At 36.3% G+C, this 16175-nt stretch overlaps 1 protein-coding gene across 2 annotated transcripts in view; it reads right to left on the bottom strand.

The window, feature by feature from the left end:
* The window catches only part of FNIP1 (folliculin interacting protein 1), a 118733-nt gene that overhangs the window by 40463 nt on the left and 62095 nt on the right, over nucleotides 1-16175 (bottom strand). The window contains exons 4-11 of one of the 2 annotated variants that reach the window (XM_061150835.1): nucleotides 15573-15673; nucleotides 15238-15312; nucleotides 14228-14319; nucleotides 9921-10004; nucleotides 8667-8738; nucleotides 7618-7753; nucleotides 4534-4735; nucleotides 464-549 (exon numbers count right to left, since the gene is read on the bottom strand). In XM_061150835.1, coding sequence (XP_061006818.1) covers nucleotides 464-549; nucleotides 4534-4735; nucleotides 7618-7753; nucleotides 8667-8738; nucleotides 9921-10004; nucleotides 14228-14319; nucleotides 15238-15312; nucleotides 15573-15673 — 848 coding nt within the window. The remainder of the gene's footprint in view (nucleotides 1-463; nucleotides 550-4533; nucleotides 4736-7617; nucleotides 7754-8666; nucleotides 8739-9920; nucleotides 10005-14227; nucleotides 14320-15237; nucleotides 15313-15572; nucleotides 15674-16175) is intronic. The other variant, XM_061150836.1, reaches the window with a different exon arrangement.

Here is a 16175-nt window from a genome sequence, read left to right as displayed (position 1 = left end):
CAAGCTTTGTTGTGCCAGAAAATACTACTAGAGAAAGGATTAAGCAACAAAGTTGTATGGAACATCAAAGTTCATATTCCTTATATCCATGTATGTTTTTGTATTCCATGTATCTAAGAATGTGTGATTACCGTCACTTAACCAGTCCCTACATCTAGGAGCCCAACAAAGGACAAAGCACATTTCTGCTAAAACAAGGGTCTCTTCTGGTTATATCTGCTTGTTTAGTGGTCCAATGCTAGCAACCATACTACAGACTCCTCCCAAGTGTGCTTGAATTCCAAGCACTTTTAATATTTAATAAAAAAGGAATCAGTGGCCTACTGAATTACATCCCCATTTGACTATGGGACAGAGAAGTTTAAAGAATTATATTTTATCAGAGTAAGTAAAGAAAATAAGTAAATTTTCCAGTGTATACCATGAAACAATTCTATATTATGAAAGGCTGGAGAAAATGTACCTGAATTCATTTAGTGCATCAACTATTCGATTATATGCCAAACTCCTCTGACTGGCATCAGCTGATCTCCGGCTCATTTTCATAGCCTTGAAAGCAATAAAATAGTTAATTTTATAGTGACCATGGGCAAAATATGGGGGGGGGGGGGAAGTAAAAGACAAAATCACATATTTCTATAACATTTTACCTACCATTCTTAACTAGATATGTATAAAGAAGGCACACATATTTCTAGTTGCTTGTTTTTGCACTTTTGGTCATTAACGAGTATGATAAAATTCAAATTTTTCTGATGTTAGGCCTCTTAATTGAAAGAGAATGTCAAAACACAAAGAAATTGATGTTGACAGTTTCTAAGTTACATAAAACTTTTCTCCCAAACAGATCATAAAATGCTAACTCAGTAACAACTCCTGAGTTTCGCTAATAATCCATACATAGTGGTTCTGTTAAGTAAATCCTTTTTTTAAATCTAAAACATAAATATTCTACTGAAAGATATCTCAAGTTATTAGTAATATTTGCTTTCTTAAAAAGATATTTAGCCAAGGTTGTCTACTTTAGGTAGACAAAAAGAAGATCAGGATTAGAATACGGTTATCAGAAAGAACTTTGGAATTTTTAAAACTTTTTCAAAGAGAATGTAATTCTACATTACTTATGTAATTACACATTAATTGTTTAAATGCTCAAATATATATTTAAGAGAAGGTTGGACTACTTCAGGCCAGAATCATTCATGTACATACCAAAGCTTCATAAGGTAAAAGTGACAATTTTTGCTTTTACAAACTGCTGAGAGACTCCTAATATATAAAGAAGCAAATATTCTTTGGCTAGAATTGAGCAATATTCTTCCTTAACTTTATGAACAATAAAAAAATTTTAACTACATTATAGATCTCAAAAGGTAGTACAGACTTTGAAATAACTCCCACAGTGCTCAGAAACAGAATCTATAGTTTTTCATTTAAAATATAAAAATAAGTGATAATTTGAAAACAGCCCTAGAACATAACTTATGTAGGTGTTTCAATGTTTACTATATTCTAGGATTAATTAACTATAGAATAAGTCCTATTCATTTATATCAAAGTATTCACTCAGCTCTTTCAGTTTTACAAAGAAATGAGTTGCTAAACATGAACAAATATACAACTGCAATGTGCCCTTCAGGGTGTAGAATGAACAAAGCATTAAAACATTTAAAAAGTAACCTCTAACGTTCTGTATTGCTTGAATATTTCAAGTTTTATACAAAGTTTAAACACTTTTCCCTGTAACCGAAATGTCAGTTCAGCCACAGCTTAATATTCTGTGTACTGACTTTGTCAACAACTGACTACAAAAAACATATCAGCAAACTGAAGAAAATGTCATGAGTGTTGAACTTCTGAAGAACGAAAATGGACTTTACTCATTACTCACTAAAAAGGTATTGCTAATGATCTATTTGTCTTTTAATAGATTTAGTGTGAATAACTAACACTGTGCCTTCTTTAGAGGCACATGATCCTCAGGCACTGAGTTACTGAAATGCACCCTCTGCTTTCTAGACCATTCTAATTGCTCCTGCATCTGAAGTTTCTTTTACTAGTCTCTTTCAAACATGTTTCCATAATAACCTTAGAGCACAATTTGAAGACAGTCAAACAAAGTCAAAAATCCTTGCAAGCATTCTAGACTCTCTGTGATCTTGTCCACATTAACTCTGTTAGCCAGACCACCTACTACTACTCTTTATATCCTTTCCTTTCTGCATTCTGTCACAGGGATTAAGAAATTTAGTTATGTTCAATGATTCAACTTATAGGAATCTCGTAAAACATAATCTGGAAAATTCACCAAGATGTTAACTGAAGTGTAGCTATAGCTGAGAAAAAGCAGATATGGCCTAATTAAAAAGTTACTTAAATGGAGGAAAGCCACTAAAATATATTTAAGAACCATTTATAATGAGAAATAAACATGTTAACAAGGATGAATTCTTCAAAACAGGCATGTAATAAAAACAATATGAACACAGCACAGTCCCAATCAAGTAAAATACAATATGCATAGAAAAGGTCTGATTAAGAGTTTCAGCAAAATGTTAATGAGTTATCTTTGGGTGGCAAAGATAGCAATTTTGCCTGTTACTCTGCTGTATCCATTTTTCAAAGCATCATGTTTAAAAAATTCTACAACTCCTTTAAGATGCAGTCCAAATGAAACATCTTCCCAGTAGGAAGTCATTTTTCTTCCCTATGAACTCCTAAAAAACTTTGCTTTTCCTTCTTTTTTATTTACTCTTATGTTCTCTCTTATATTCACAATTTTCTCTACATCAATTTATTACATGCACTATCAGCAGCATTTGACACAACTGATCATTCCTACCTTCTTAGACCACTTTCTTCACCAGGTTTACCCCAAAAGTACTCTCTCTTGTTTTTCCTTGTACTTAAAAGGGAAATCCTCAGTCTCCCTGACTAGTTCTCAGTTCCTCCAACTTTAACTACTGAAATGCTCCACAAATCAGGATCTCCTCTCCCTCTCAATCAGCTTCTTAGATTAAAATACCATCTATATACTCATGGGGCTTCCCTGGTGGCTCAGAGGTTAAAGTGTCTGCCTCCAATGGGGGAGACCGGGGTTTGATCCCTGGGTTGGGAAGATCCCCTGGAGAAGGAAATGGTAACCCACTCCAGTATTCTTGCCTGGAGAATCCCATGGACAGAGGAGCCTTGTAGGATACAGTCCATGGGGTCGCAAAGAGTCGGACACAACTGAGCGACTTCACTTTCACTTATATACTGATGACTGCTCATCCTGGACCCTAAACTCTAGACTCACAATTACTTGGATGTCCAGGAGACATCAAAAACAAACTCCTGATCTTCTTCCACCAAACCTGTTCCATTTGTAGTTTTCCCATTTTAGTTCTGGCAATTCTATCCATCTTACTGCTCAGAAGAAAAATCCCAGTTCATCTCCATGATTCTTTCTTTTGCAGCTCCAACTCAGTTCATCAGCTAATCTCATTAGCTCTATTTTCAAATAGATCCAGAATCCAACCATTTCTCACCAATTCCATCATGAAACTGGTTTGACTACCCATCATCTCTCACTTAATTATATTTCAATAGCCTTGTAACTGATCCCAAAGCATCCAACTTTACGCCTAGAAAATCTATTCTCCACCAGCAGTAAGAGTGATTCTCATGAATCACATCATTTTCCTGCTCAAAACACTCCCATGGCTTCCTATCTTTCTTAAGTGTATATGTCCATGCTCGTACAATGGTATCCTGTATGGCCCTACATGATTTAGTCCTACTTCTAACCTAGCCGTTTTGGCCTCCTTACGCCTCCCTACTGATGCCCAAGCATCAGGCTTACTTCTTTGCCTCTACCTGTAAAATTCTTGTCTCAGATGGTTATACCTAATTTCCTCTGTATCTCTGGGTCATATATGACTTTATCAGGAGCATTCTTGACTATCCTATAAAAATTTGTAATCCTCCATCCAGCACTCCATAAAAACCTTTCTTTTATTTTTCTTCATAGTACTTATTACCATCTAAAATCTTATACATTCATTTGTTTATTTGCTGCCCCATGATCTAGAGTGTTGCTTTTTTCACTCTTATCCTCAGTTGCTAGAAGAGGCCTGCCACATTATAGGCCCTCAAATATTTATTTATTGAATGGATAAATGACCTTAGATCTTTTTTAAGGCAATAAGCTCCTTAAAAAGAGCTAAAGTCAATATTATATGGCAGCCTAGATGGGAGGGGAATTTTGGAGGAGAATGGATACATAGATGTATGGCTGAATCCCTTTGCTGTTCACCTGAAATTATCACAGCATTGTTAATCAGCTATACCCCAATACAAAATAAAAAGTTTAATTAAAAAAAAAAAAAAAGAACTGAAGTCTACTTTGCATCTCCCAGGTCACTTTGTAGGGTACCTGCACAGAGTCTGTTAATTTTTCTGCCAAATGAATAAAGACAAGGCTTAAGCAAGAGAATAAGATTCAAAGGAAAATAAAAAATAAAAACAATCCATAAACATGGTTATGCTTACCTGTTCTATTGCACTCTTTAATTTGTTCATGTGGCTTTCAAACAGAGGAAAATGTGAAAAAAAGAATTCATTAAATTTGTTACTTTCATCTTCATCTTTGGATAATGAAAAGATTACCCCAATTGCAATCTTCTTTTTCCTCACAATTCCTGGGTTAGGGCCACAGCTTTCATCTGACAGATTAAAGCTTTCTTCTATAGACCTTAAAAATAAATGTGTTTTTTTATTTTAAAAATATGAAAATGATTAAATTCACAATTTGATCTCCTTAGTAATTAAATGTAGGCAAGCTAAAGGTCTTGCAGTGTTCTATCACATAAATCTAAAAATTCATATCAATTATGTATATCTTAGAGAAATATATTGGCTATTCCTTTATATTCATATTTTTGTAAGAAACTTCAATAGAGTCAGATTGGGAACATTTTTGTTCAATTATGAAAACAGTGACAGACTTCATTTTTTGGGGGCTCCAAAATCACTGCAGATGGTGACTGTAGCCATGAAATTAAAAGACGCTTGCTCCTTGGAAGAACAGCTATGACCAACCTAGACAGCATATTAAAAAGCAGAGACATTATTTTGCCACCTAAGGTCCATCTAGTCAAAGCTATGGTTTTTCCAGTAGTCGTGTATAGATGTGAGAGTTGGACTATAAAGAAAGCTGAGCGCCAAAGATATGATGCTTTTGAACTGTGGTGTTGGGGAAGACTCTTGAGAGTCACTTGGACTGCAGGGAGATCAAACCAGTCCATCCTAAAGGAAATCAGTCCTGAATAGTCATTGGAAGGACTGATGATGCTGCTGAAACTCCAATACTTTGGCCAGCTGATGCAAAGAACTGACTCATTGGGAAAGACCCTGACGCCGGGAAAGATTGAAGGCCGAAGGAAAAGGGGGTGACAGAAGATGATATGGTTGGATGGCATCACCGACTCAATGGACCTGAATTTGAGTAAACTCTGGGAGTTAGTGATAGACAGGGAGGCCTGGCGTGCTGCAGTCCATGGGGTAGCAAAGAGTCGGACACAACTGAGCGACTTAACTGAAAAAAAGTAAGCCTGAATTTCAAGGTTTATAGATGAGTCTAATCTCTTCACTGCTCTACAATCTACTTCTCCCCTTTTGACTCCAAAAGTAAAGTCAAAGATGAAGGAATAAAGGGAGTGAATAAAAAAGGAATCAAGCTTCATCTTTACTTATACTTAATACAGATTTAAAAAAAAAAAAATTTCAAGAATGAATTTGCCAAAATAGAAACATGAAAAACTAGAATATCAAAGTATGCAATAACTGGACCAACAACCAAAACAGAAGAGTTAAAACTATTTAATCCTTAAAAGAAAATATAGGATAAAAGCTTCATGACATTGGATTTGGTAGTGATTTCTTGGATGACACCAAAAGTATAGCAACAAAGGAAAAAAATACATTGGGCAACACAGAAATTAGTTAACTGTTGTGTATCTAAAGCAGTTTCCTAGGTGGCTCAGTGATAAAAGAATCTGCCTGCCAGTGAAGGAGATGCAAGTTCAATCCCTGGGTCAGGAAGATCTCCTGGAGGAGGGAATGGCAACCTGCTCCAGTATTCTTGCCTGGGAAATCTCATGGACAGAGGAGCCTGGCGGGCTATAGTCCATAGGGTCACGGAGTCCAGGGTCAGATACGACTGAGTGACTGAACACAAATGCACGTGTACGAAAAGAAGTATCAACAGAACAAAAAGACAACCAATGGAATGGGATAAAATATCTCAAAACATGTATCTGATAAGGGACTGACATCCAGAAGTATATAAGGAACTACTACAATTCAACAACAACACACCTGATTAAAAAATGAGTAAAACACCAGAACAGACATATCTCCAAAGAAAACAAACACATGGCCAAAAGCATATGAAAACAACATCATTAGCCATTCAGTTCAGTTCAGTCATTCAGTCGTGTCCGACTCTTTGCTACCCCATGAATCACAGCACGCCAGGCCTCCCTGTCCATCACCAACTCCCGGAGTCTACTCAAACTCATGTCCATGGAGTCAGTGATGCCATCCAGCCATCTCATCCTCTGTTGTCCCCTTCTCCTCCTGCCCCCAATCCCTCCCAGCATCAGGGTCTTTTCAGTGAGTCAACTCTTCGCATGAGGTGGCCAAAGTACTGGAGTTTCAGCTTCAGCATCAGTCCTTCCAATGAACATCCAGGACTGATCTCCTTTAGGATGGACTGGTTGGATCTCCTTGCAGTCCAAGGGACTCTCAGGAGTCTTCTCCAACACCACAGTTCAAAAGCATCAATTCTTCAGCACGCAGCTTTCTTCACAGTCCAACTTTCACATTCTTACATGACCACTGGAAAAACCATAGCCTTGACTAGACGGGCCTTTGTTGGCAAAGTAATGTCTCTGCTTTTTAATACACTATCTAGGTTGGTCAAAACTTTCCTTCCAATCACTAGTCATTAGAGAAATACAAGACTTGGACACGACTGAGCAACTTCACTTTCACTTTTCACTTTCATGCACTGGAGAAGGAAATGGCAACCCACTCCAGGGTTCTTGCCAGGAGAAACCCAGGGATGGGGGAGCCTGGTGGGCTGCCATCTATGGGGTCACACAGAGTCGGACATGACTGAAGTGACTTAGCAGCAGCAGCAGAGAGTCAAATTTACCAAGAAAAATATAGCACAGTAGTTGCCAGGGGCTAAAGGGAGGAAGGAAAGGGGGAACTACTGCCTAATGTCTACAGTGGTTCAGTTCAGTCGCTCAGTCATGTCCAACTCTTTGTGACCCCATGGACTCGTGGGGGTTTCAGTTGGGGGAGATAAAAACAGCTCTAAATGTGAATGGTCATGGATGCACAACAATGTGAAGGTACTTAACACCACTGAACTACACTGCTAATAATGGTTAAAATTGTATATTGTATGGTATGCATAACTTAACACAATTTTTTAAAAAGTAATACACTGTAAAATTTTCCAGTTGTAGACTTTAAAAATACAAAATACAAGTCCAGGCTCTTAACATACAAAATTGTGTTTAAGGAACTATTCAATCTTGTGGTAAAATAAAAGTTCCAACTTACCATCTAGGAAATACCCCATTCTCTAAACTTGTTGTTTGGCTACGTCGCCAGCGTCGCTGGTAGCTGCTGGCACAACTTCGGGTAAGTGAGGAGTTTGGAGAGGGAAATGGTGTAATAAGCAAGCTGCTGAGAGATGCTGTCAAGTCAGAATAAGAACAAGTACAATTTTTAACTTAATAATAACTAAAAACAGGAACAAATTTCTTTTTAACAAATTTAATAATGGTGACTCAAAATTTCCATTTTGCTGAATGAAGCTCTAAAATCTCCATTAAAAAATATATATCATTGTTGGAGCAAGGTCCCAGAAAAAAAAAAATCACATAATAAAATTAATTCAGTAAGAGATCCTCATATCCTTTTGCCATCCTCACTTTTTCCCACCCTACTCCAGAAGAAAATGCTATTTTCAAACAACTCTTTATTCCTTTGGTGATGACACTGTCTCCAAGCTTAGATGAACCTCTCTGCACAGGTTTATCACAGAACACTTCACACAATAAACTAAGATTATTTTTCTCACTAATCTCTCATTAGAACCTGTGCTCTTTAAGGATATAATCTGGGTGGGTGTTTTTTTGTTTTTTCCTAAATCCTCTGAATGTTTCAATAAAACTTTGTCAGACAAATTTTGGAAGAGTAGATATCTCAGAAAAATATGTATAACACTGGTTCAAAATACCTAAGTTTCTCTGGGCAAGAGACAGTCTGACATTTTAAACCCAGTTAGGAGAAAACAGATATAAGCAAATACATTTTTTTCTACTATGCTATTTAAGCAGTCTCTTGAGCAATACTATTCTTCTGACTGAGTGTGTATTCATCCAGGCCATGCTCCATCAGGCACATTTTTACTATTAAACATGAAAAAAATTTTAATTTAAAATACTTATCTCTGCCGTTTCTACAATTCTCTTGTTAGGCTAATATCAATACCAACAAACTGTACACATAAAATTAAATGATTAAAACAAAGATTAAAAAGGAAATCAATGTCAGGAAACAGTGATCTCATAAAAATCCAGATTAATACATGAACCTGTCATTACCAGAGCGTGCTATGCCACTGTCTCTGTCCTCATTCAGTTCTCTTCCAGGCATGTCCATTGGGTTGCTGTGAACTGTGAATCAAGACAAAACTGTGACTTATAAAACATAGTGCTGTTCAGGTTGATGTTCCTTTTAAAATAGCAAACTAAATCATGCTCATCTCATTGCATTCCTTTATTTTTTTCAACAGCATGGCACAAACCCAACACCAAGAGCTATTATTCAGTTGAACAAGCTTTGAGATCTATGTGAAAACAATCTGTGACATAAAATATAAAGAAGCAAAGGGTGAGTAAAATAAGCATTTTAGAAGCACATTCAATGACATGAATATATTCACAATATACTACTAAATGATAAAAAGGCAAGCTACTGACCAGTAAGAACAATGGTTGCTGAGGCTAAGTGATTGGCATATGATGGTTAACCTACTGTTCTGTCTATATAAATGTATGTTTTAAAATTCTACAATAAAAATTAAGAAAACTGAACAGTATAATCCCAATTTCTTTTTAAAACAAACAAAAACTAAGGAGTTATTTCCGGTTGACAAGATGGCTAATACATATTTTTTGCCTATTTCTTGTATTTTCCAAATTTTCTATAATATATATATACATTACTTATATTTCTAAGGAAAATATATACTAATTAAAACAAGAAGTTGGATACAACTTCCTGGATACAGAAAGCATGAACACAGTCTACAATCATCTATTTAGTGATATCAATATAAAGAAATATAGTCAGAGATGCCTTTTATAGAATATAACAGTGCTTGTTCACCTAAATCTTAGCTCCAAGAGAAATCATTCTTATGGAATAGTGTAGATCAGAAATTGCACAACAACAGTAAGAGTATTTTCTGTGATTGATGAACTATATGATACAAAAGCTACTCAGCCATGGAAACAAGATAGTACCATTAGAAATTCAACTGGTATTTTAAGAAATAATGTTCATACTGTATTTTGGTTTAGGATTCTAAAGTTAAAATCATTATTACATAATGAGGCAAGAAATGACACACTGAAACTTCATGAAACGTCGTTTCTACTGATAACTCAGCTTCTGGAAACCTTAGTAACACATTCAGTAGAAAGATATCGAGTTCTGAAACTTCCTAAGCAACACTTTCTTAACTGCACACCTTCCCCAAATGCATTTCTCTACTCTCTTGTTTCCACGGCGTAACTATGAATTCTAGCCGCTGGGGCACACCAACTAGTCTACCCACACAGCACATGGCAAACCTGCAAAGAAAGAGGCGCTCCTGATCAGGCGGAGCGGACCCTGTTCAGAGAATGCCCGCCTGGGGCTGCAGAACTGTGAAAGACCTACATGGCAAAAACGTAAAATACATATGAAAGAGGGCTGTTAGAGAAGCCACAATGCGTCAGGAATAAAAGGTAAGCTAAGGCAGCACAAGAGCAGACCAACAGATATGAATGGAAACCTTTAAACTAAGTAAGAATAATTCAAGCTGACTTCCTATTTTTGAAACAGGATGGTTTCCCTCTGGCCATGGCTTATGACACCATAAAAATTTCATGCCTATTAAGTCCACACATAGTAATAAAATAAACTTCCACTATATAAGGTAAAAATTATTTTAAAGGTCCAATCCCTTCTCATCTAAAACAAAATTTTTAAAGATTAAAAAAGCACAGTGATGTTATATACATAATTTGATATTTGCCAAATGTATTTATCCTTTAAAAAGTCAATTTTAATATTACAGTATTGTGTAGCTAAAATTAAGAAAACCACCTAAGCGCTTGGCTGAAAAAACTGAACACAACATAAAACAAAGAGCAAATAAAGAAAAGGAGTCTACTGACAATTAAGTATGAATCTGATTTTTCTAAACTAGTGATAAATTATAAATTAATGGGAGAAACCAGAGTTCCTAGAGCAGAGGTCAGCCACTATGGAAGCAGGAAAGCCAATGCAGGCTGTCAGGGCCAGACTCCCAGCTGCTCAAGGTAGTAGCTGCCACACACTTGACCAAGAGAAGCTAAGAGTCTGAAGACCAAGAAAGCTTAACATTACAGCCTGGAAGCAAGCACCTGAGTTACTTTTTAGTTAGGTTTAATCCAGATGGCCTAAAGAGCCATCTAGGAGGTTGATCTAGCACAAAACTGACAGCTTTACTGTTTTAAAAAGTGACAAAGATACTTTTAAATTCTTAATACGCATTTTTCTGTAACAAGAGTTTCTATAATTACAGTGAATGTGCAGCAATCCTTCCATGTTTCATTGTTCAGTTCTTTCTTCAACTTTTCCTATTTACCTCAAAAAACTTACCTGCTCTCTTTAATCTCATTCCTTACTCTTCCTTATTCTGAGTATATGACTTTGTCTCCTACAGTATGCATATGTATATGCACGTACACAGGAAGAATCAAGATATGGGAACTTTCCTTTTCCTACACTGCTATCTCCAAACTTAATTCTTACTCATCCCTGCCTCCTTCCTGCCTGAGCAGCGATAACAGGTAACACTATTCAAGCCTTTCTTTTTGTGAGGCCTTAGTGAAAAATCCTGAGATGTCCCTCTCTCCCTCCCTTTCAAAGCTTATTCTTCTACATCAGCTAGACCTTTCAAAAACCTCTCTTTACCAGTATCACCTCTATTTCCAACCTCATTCTCCTTATAAACCTCCTTTTCCATCAACATTTAAATACCGTCAGAACTCTTCTCCCTTCTCCCCATATATCTAATCCTGTAGTTCAACAGTTCTGAAAATGTGGTCCAAGGACCCTCTACAGGGACCCTGCAACCCTTTCATGGGGTTACATGTTATTACTGGTGTACTTTTCCCAACAAACTTCTCAACAACTCTTTATCCTCACTGACACAATCTTATTCTAGGTCCCCATTATGTGTCACTTGGACTATTATAAGCAGTCTTCTAACATGGGTCCTTTCTCAAACCCACTGACTCATCTGAGTCATTTTCCAAAGTAATTAGAATATTCTTTTGCAGATACAAATCTGATCTGATCATGTTTCTATATTCTGAAAACTCCCCTGTGGTGGCCTTGAGAATGCACCACAAAGCTCTCCAGCTATAAGAATGGAAATTGGCCAAGCACCCCAGCTGCTGTGTTTTTAAATCCATTGCCAAATTTGGGCAAGGTCACATACCCCACAGCGTGCTCCTAGTCGATGACTGAACACAGCAGGTATGATAAGGTAAAACCCATTTTAGCAAGACATGGGTCACTTCTGACAACCAAGTATAACTCAAAGACTTGTCCACAGCCTTATCAAACCTTCCCTGGACTAGTGTGGCATGCTGAAACATGTCCACTCAAGCTTTTATTCCTCTCTTTCAATCAAGGTCAAACTTATACCATCATCTGAGGGTTCTCTGAACCCTTCCCAGCTTCCTCTTCATTTCTCTCACTAAATAATAATAAATATTATTATTTATTAATACTAAAATCTGTGCATGTTTAATCTTGTCTTGGAACCTGTTAAAAATCATGTGGAAGACCCAAACTAACACATTCTGTCTGGCACCCAACTGCTCAAAGAACAACTTGAAATTTCTCAGTGTGGCAGCCCACAATCTCCATCATGATCTGACTCTTGCTCATTTCTTTACTTCTTTTCACTTCCTTTAACTCATATTCACACTGTGCTCCACCCACATTGATTTATTCACATTCTTTCTACACTCAATGTATCTGTTGCACTTACATCTATGAACATGCTATTGCTTTTTCCTAGGACATTTCTTCTCCCTACTGTCAGGCAAATTCTTCAAGTTTAAGCTCACTTCCTTAAGAAAGCTTTTTCTGACTCTCTAAAACTGAGCATGGTGTTCCTGCTCATTTCTAACACATCATGCTCTTAGTCTTACCCAAGAATTAACTACAGTATACTATAATTGAATACTGTATCACAGTATACAATTTCACTAACTATAAATCCACTCAGGCAGGAACTGTGTTCACCACTGCTTTCTCATGGCCTAGCAGAGTGCCTGGCATATAGTAAGTGCTTGATAAGTATTTGTTGATTAATTGAAAATTTAAAGAAAATAAGAAATGATATTAAATATCCTTGATTCATAATTAAGAATGTACAAGAAAAAGCTGTTCATGAAAAAGTCTATGCTTTGTTAAATGTACTACTTTTGTATTCCATATTAAAACAGAAAAGCTAAGTATATCTAGTATCTATGGTGTACTTTACCTTTATACATGATAATGAATTTGTATTATTAAACAGCTTTTAATAAGCCCCTTTAACTTTGAAAAGTGTCAAATTATTTAAAAAAAACACTTCTGTCATATTTTTACTTTATTAAAATGAATGAAATAATCGAGTTAAGAAACAGTAGAACTTCTATTTTTCTTTAAAATGCATGCTTTCTAAATCACATGTCAGACATTGTAACTAGCCCACGGTAGGTAGTTAATAAATGGTTGCTATTTGAATGAACATGAATTATTAAAAATATATAATGCTATAATGTTAGAGTTGGGAGAAAAAAACTTTTCAACTAATACGTATAACTTATATCTATTGATTGAAATTACAAATGAAAGTTTTTACTAAACAGGGAATGAGGAAAATATTCAGCCTATGCTAGCTGCTGTCTACTCTGACACACTATAGCTGTTTATGCACTGGAAATATGGTCAGAAGTAATTTAGCTGATCTTCCTAAGATACAACAAAGGACCAGAAATTTTAGAAACAGTTTGTCACTTTAAAATGCTGAACTTAAATAACAAAGGGCTTCCCCAGTAGCTCAGTTGGTAAGGAATCCACCTGCAATGTAGGAGACCCCAGTTCAATTCCTGGGTCAGGAAGATCCCCTGGAGAAATGACAGGCTACCCACTCCAGTATTCCTGGGCTTTCCTGGTGGTTCAGTTGGTAAAGAATCTGCCTGTAATGTGGGAGACCTGGGTTGGAGACCTGGGTTGGGAAGATCCCCTGGAGGAGGACATGGCAACCCACTCCAGTATCCTTGCCTGATGAATCCCATGGAGAGAGGAGCCTGGCAGGCTACAGTCCACGGGGTGGTAAAGAGTCAGACACGACTCAGCAAGTTTCACTTTCAAATAATAAAAACAAACTAACCAAATTGCCAAGTGAGTTACTATTATAATAAATCTCTTAAGAAACATCAATTTTGAATATCTGCTCATCTGAATTACAAGTCACAAAAACAAGCACCATTTTAAAATTATTTTATATGGTTGTGGAAACAGAAAGGGAGAAAGTATAATCCCTGTCTCCCTCAGCTGAACTATTCAAGAGAACTAGTAAGGGCTTTTTACACCAACAAAAGTACTTTTCAAAGAGGCATCAAAATTAAAAACTAAAGACAAATCAGATATTTCTTCAGCAGTCCCCTTTTTTCAGATACAAAATAAATTCTATGTTCAAATATAAGAAAATTATATTTTTCAAATAATACAAATATTATAAATACTTGCAATTTAAGTCCCTTTTCCACTTCTAGTATTTGAAATCCTTTGGTGTTCTAGCAGATCTACGTTAGTAAGAACATTTTTAAAACATACAAAACCATTTTACCTATATTTCCAAGTAGTCCATTAATGACTGTGTTATTATCAGCCTTTAATGTACTGTTGTCCTGATTAATGAATTCAAGACTGTCTTGAAGCCTAGGGTGAAGGAGGAAAAAAATGAATACCAAACCTATTTTATGTTCTTAATGGCAATTCTTTGTACACCTCAATAAAATTTTAAGTGTAAAACATTATATTTAAGTTTCCCTTTCACTACTATAAACTAGTCATTTAAATCAGGGGTTGGGTACAGCCTGAGGGTTAAATTAAGCCTGCTGCCTGTTTCTACAAATAAAATTTTATTGGAATAGTTACACCCAAGTGTTTGTCAACAGATGAATGGATAGAAAAGACTGTTTTGTGTGTGTGTGTGTGTGTGTGTGTGTGTGTGTAGACACTGCAGTAGTATTCAGTCATGAGAAAAAGAGGAAAGCCTACCATTTGCAACAACATAGTTGGTCCTTCAGAATGTGGAGCTAACATACTGGGAGCTATGAGGCACAACCAAAAGATTAAAATAAATACAAATTTTAAAAACTTGTTTTAATTTAAAAATAAAAATCCAAACACAGAGAGCAAAGTGATGGTTACCAAGAACTGGGAGGAGAGGAAAAGGGAACATAATGGTCAAAGGGTACAAACTTTCAGTTATAAAATTAACAAGTTCTGAGTGTCTAATGTACCACTAACTAATAATACTGCATTATCAATACTGGAAAGTTGCTAACAGAGTAAATCTTCAAAAATTCTCACCACAAAAAAAAAAAAAAAAAAGGCAATTATGTGATGATGGCAGTGTTAGCTAAGGCTATGGGAGTAATCATTTTGCAACATATATCAAATCATGGTATATTTCAATAGAGCTAGGAGGGAAAATCTGGCTTCCATTAACTTTCAAACCTAAGGGATAGAAGAAAATCTGAATTTACACTGCAGTCCTAAAAGCAGCTTACTAACTTTCATACTTCGCAGACCTTAAACAATTCCTTTCTCCTCTCACCCGTAACTACTTACGTATTGAGACTTCCACAGATGCTGCTGCCAGTCCGTGCAGTAAAAACTTTGCTGAGCATGAGCTGTGGAGGGGAACTATGAAGAAAAAGAAACGGAGAGACAGAAATCAAAACTGAAACACAAGGATCTTTTCAATTTATTATAAATAAAAATGTTTAAGTCACAGAGATGTTATAGCATAGTTACAACAGCCAGGAAGTAGCATTAAACCCATAAATCATCATAAACTGACTATCTGGCATGCTCTGAGTGGAGGCTATAAGAAATTACCCCATCTTTAACAAAAACTGAGTATTTTTAAATGGATTCATTAAGAAAAATCAGAAAACCCTCACCGGATCTGATGAATTTTTAAGGTGGATCCTTTGTAGCTCATTGCTACTGAGCCAAACATCATCTCTCCAAGCATATTGGCATCAGAAGAGCACCGAGAACCCTAAACAATAAGCATAAACATTAACAAAATCGCTGAATTTAAAACCTATTTTGAATACTAATTTTTATTAAAAACTTCTCCACAATAGCTCAGTGGAAAAGGATCTGCCTCTACTGCAGGAGACGCAGGAGATCCAGATTCAGTCCCTGGGTTAGGAAGATCCCTGGAGGCGACAATGGCAACCTACTCCAGTATTCTTGCCTGGAAAATACCATGGACAGAGAAGCCTGTCAGGCTATAGTCCACGACTGAGCACACACACACAGTTCCACAGCTCTCACTGCAGTTATTCTACACAATGTTTTTTTTGTTATTTTACATTGTATATACTGTTCTGCAGCTTGATTTTCTTCATTTTACACTGTCTTACAGATCTAAGCATATTGTTACACAGAGTCTTTTTAAGAGCTGTGTAGTGTCCTGCTATATGAAAATACCAGTTTATCAAGCCAGTTCCCCTTACTGACAGGTATTCAAGTCACTTCCTGTTTTTTGCTATTAC

This window comes from Dama dama, chromosome 9 (genome assembly GCF_033118175.1).
Source record: "Dama dama isolate Ldn47 chromosome 9, ASM3311817v1, whole genome shotgun sequence".
NCBI classification, from domain to species: domain Eukaryota; kingdom Metazoa; phylum Chordata; class Mammalia; order Artiodactyla; family Cervidae; genus Dama; species Dama dama.
The sequence above is the reverse complement of the archived record's forward strand: the minus strand, read 5'-3'. Positions and strand labels throughout refer to the sequence as shown.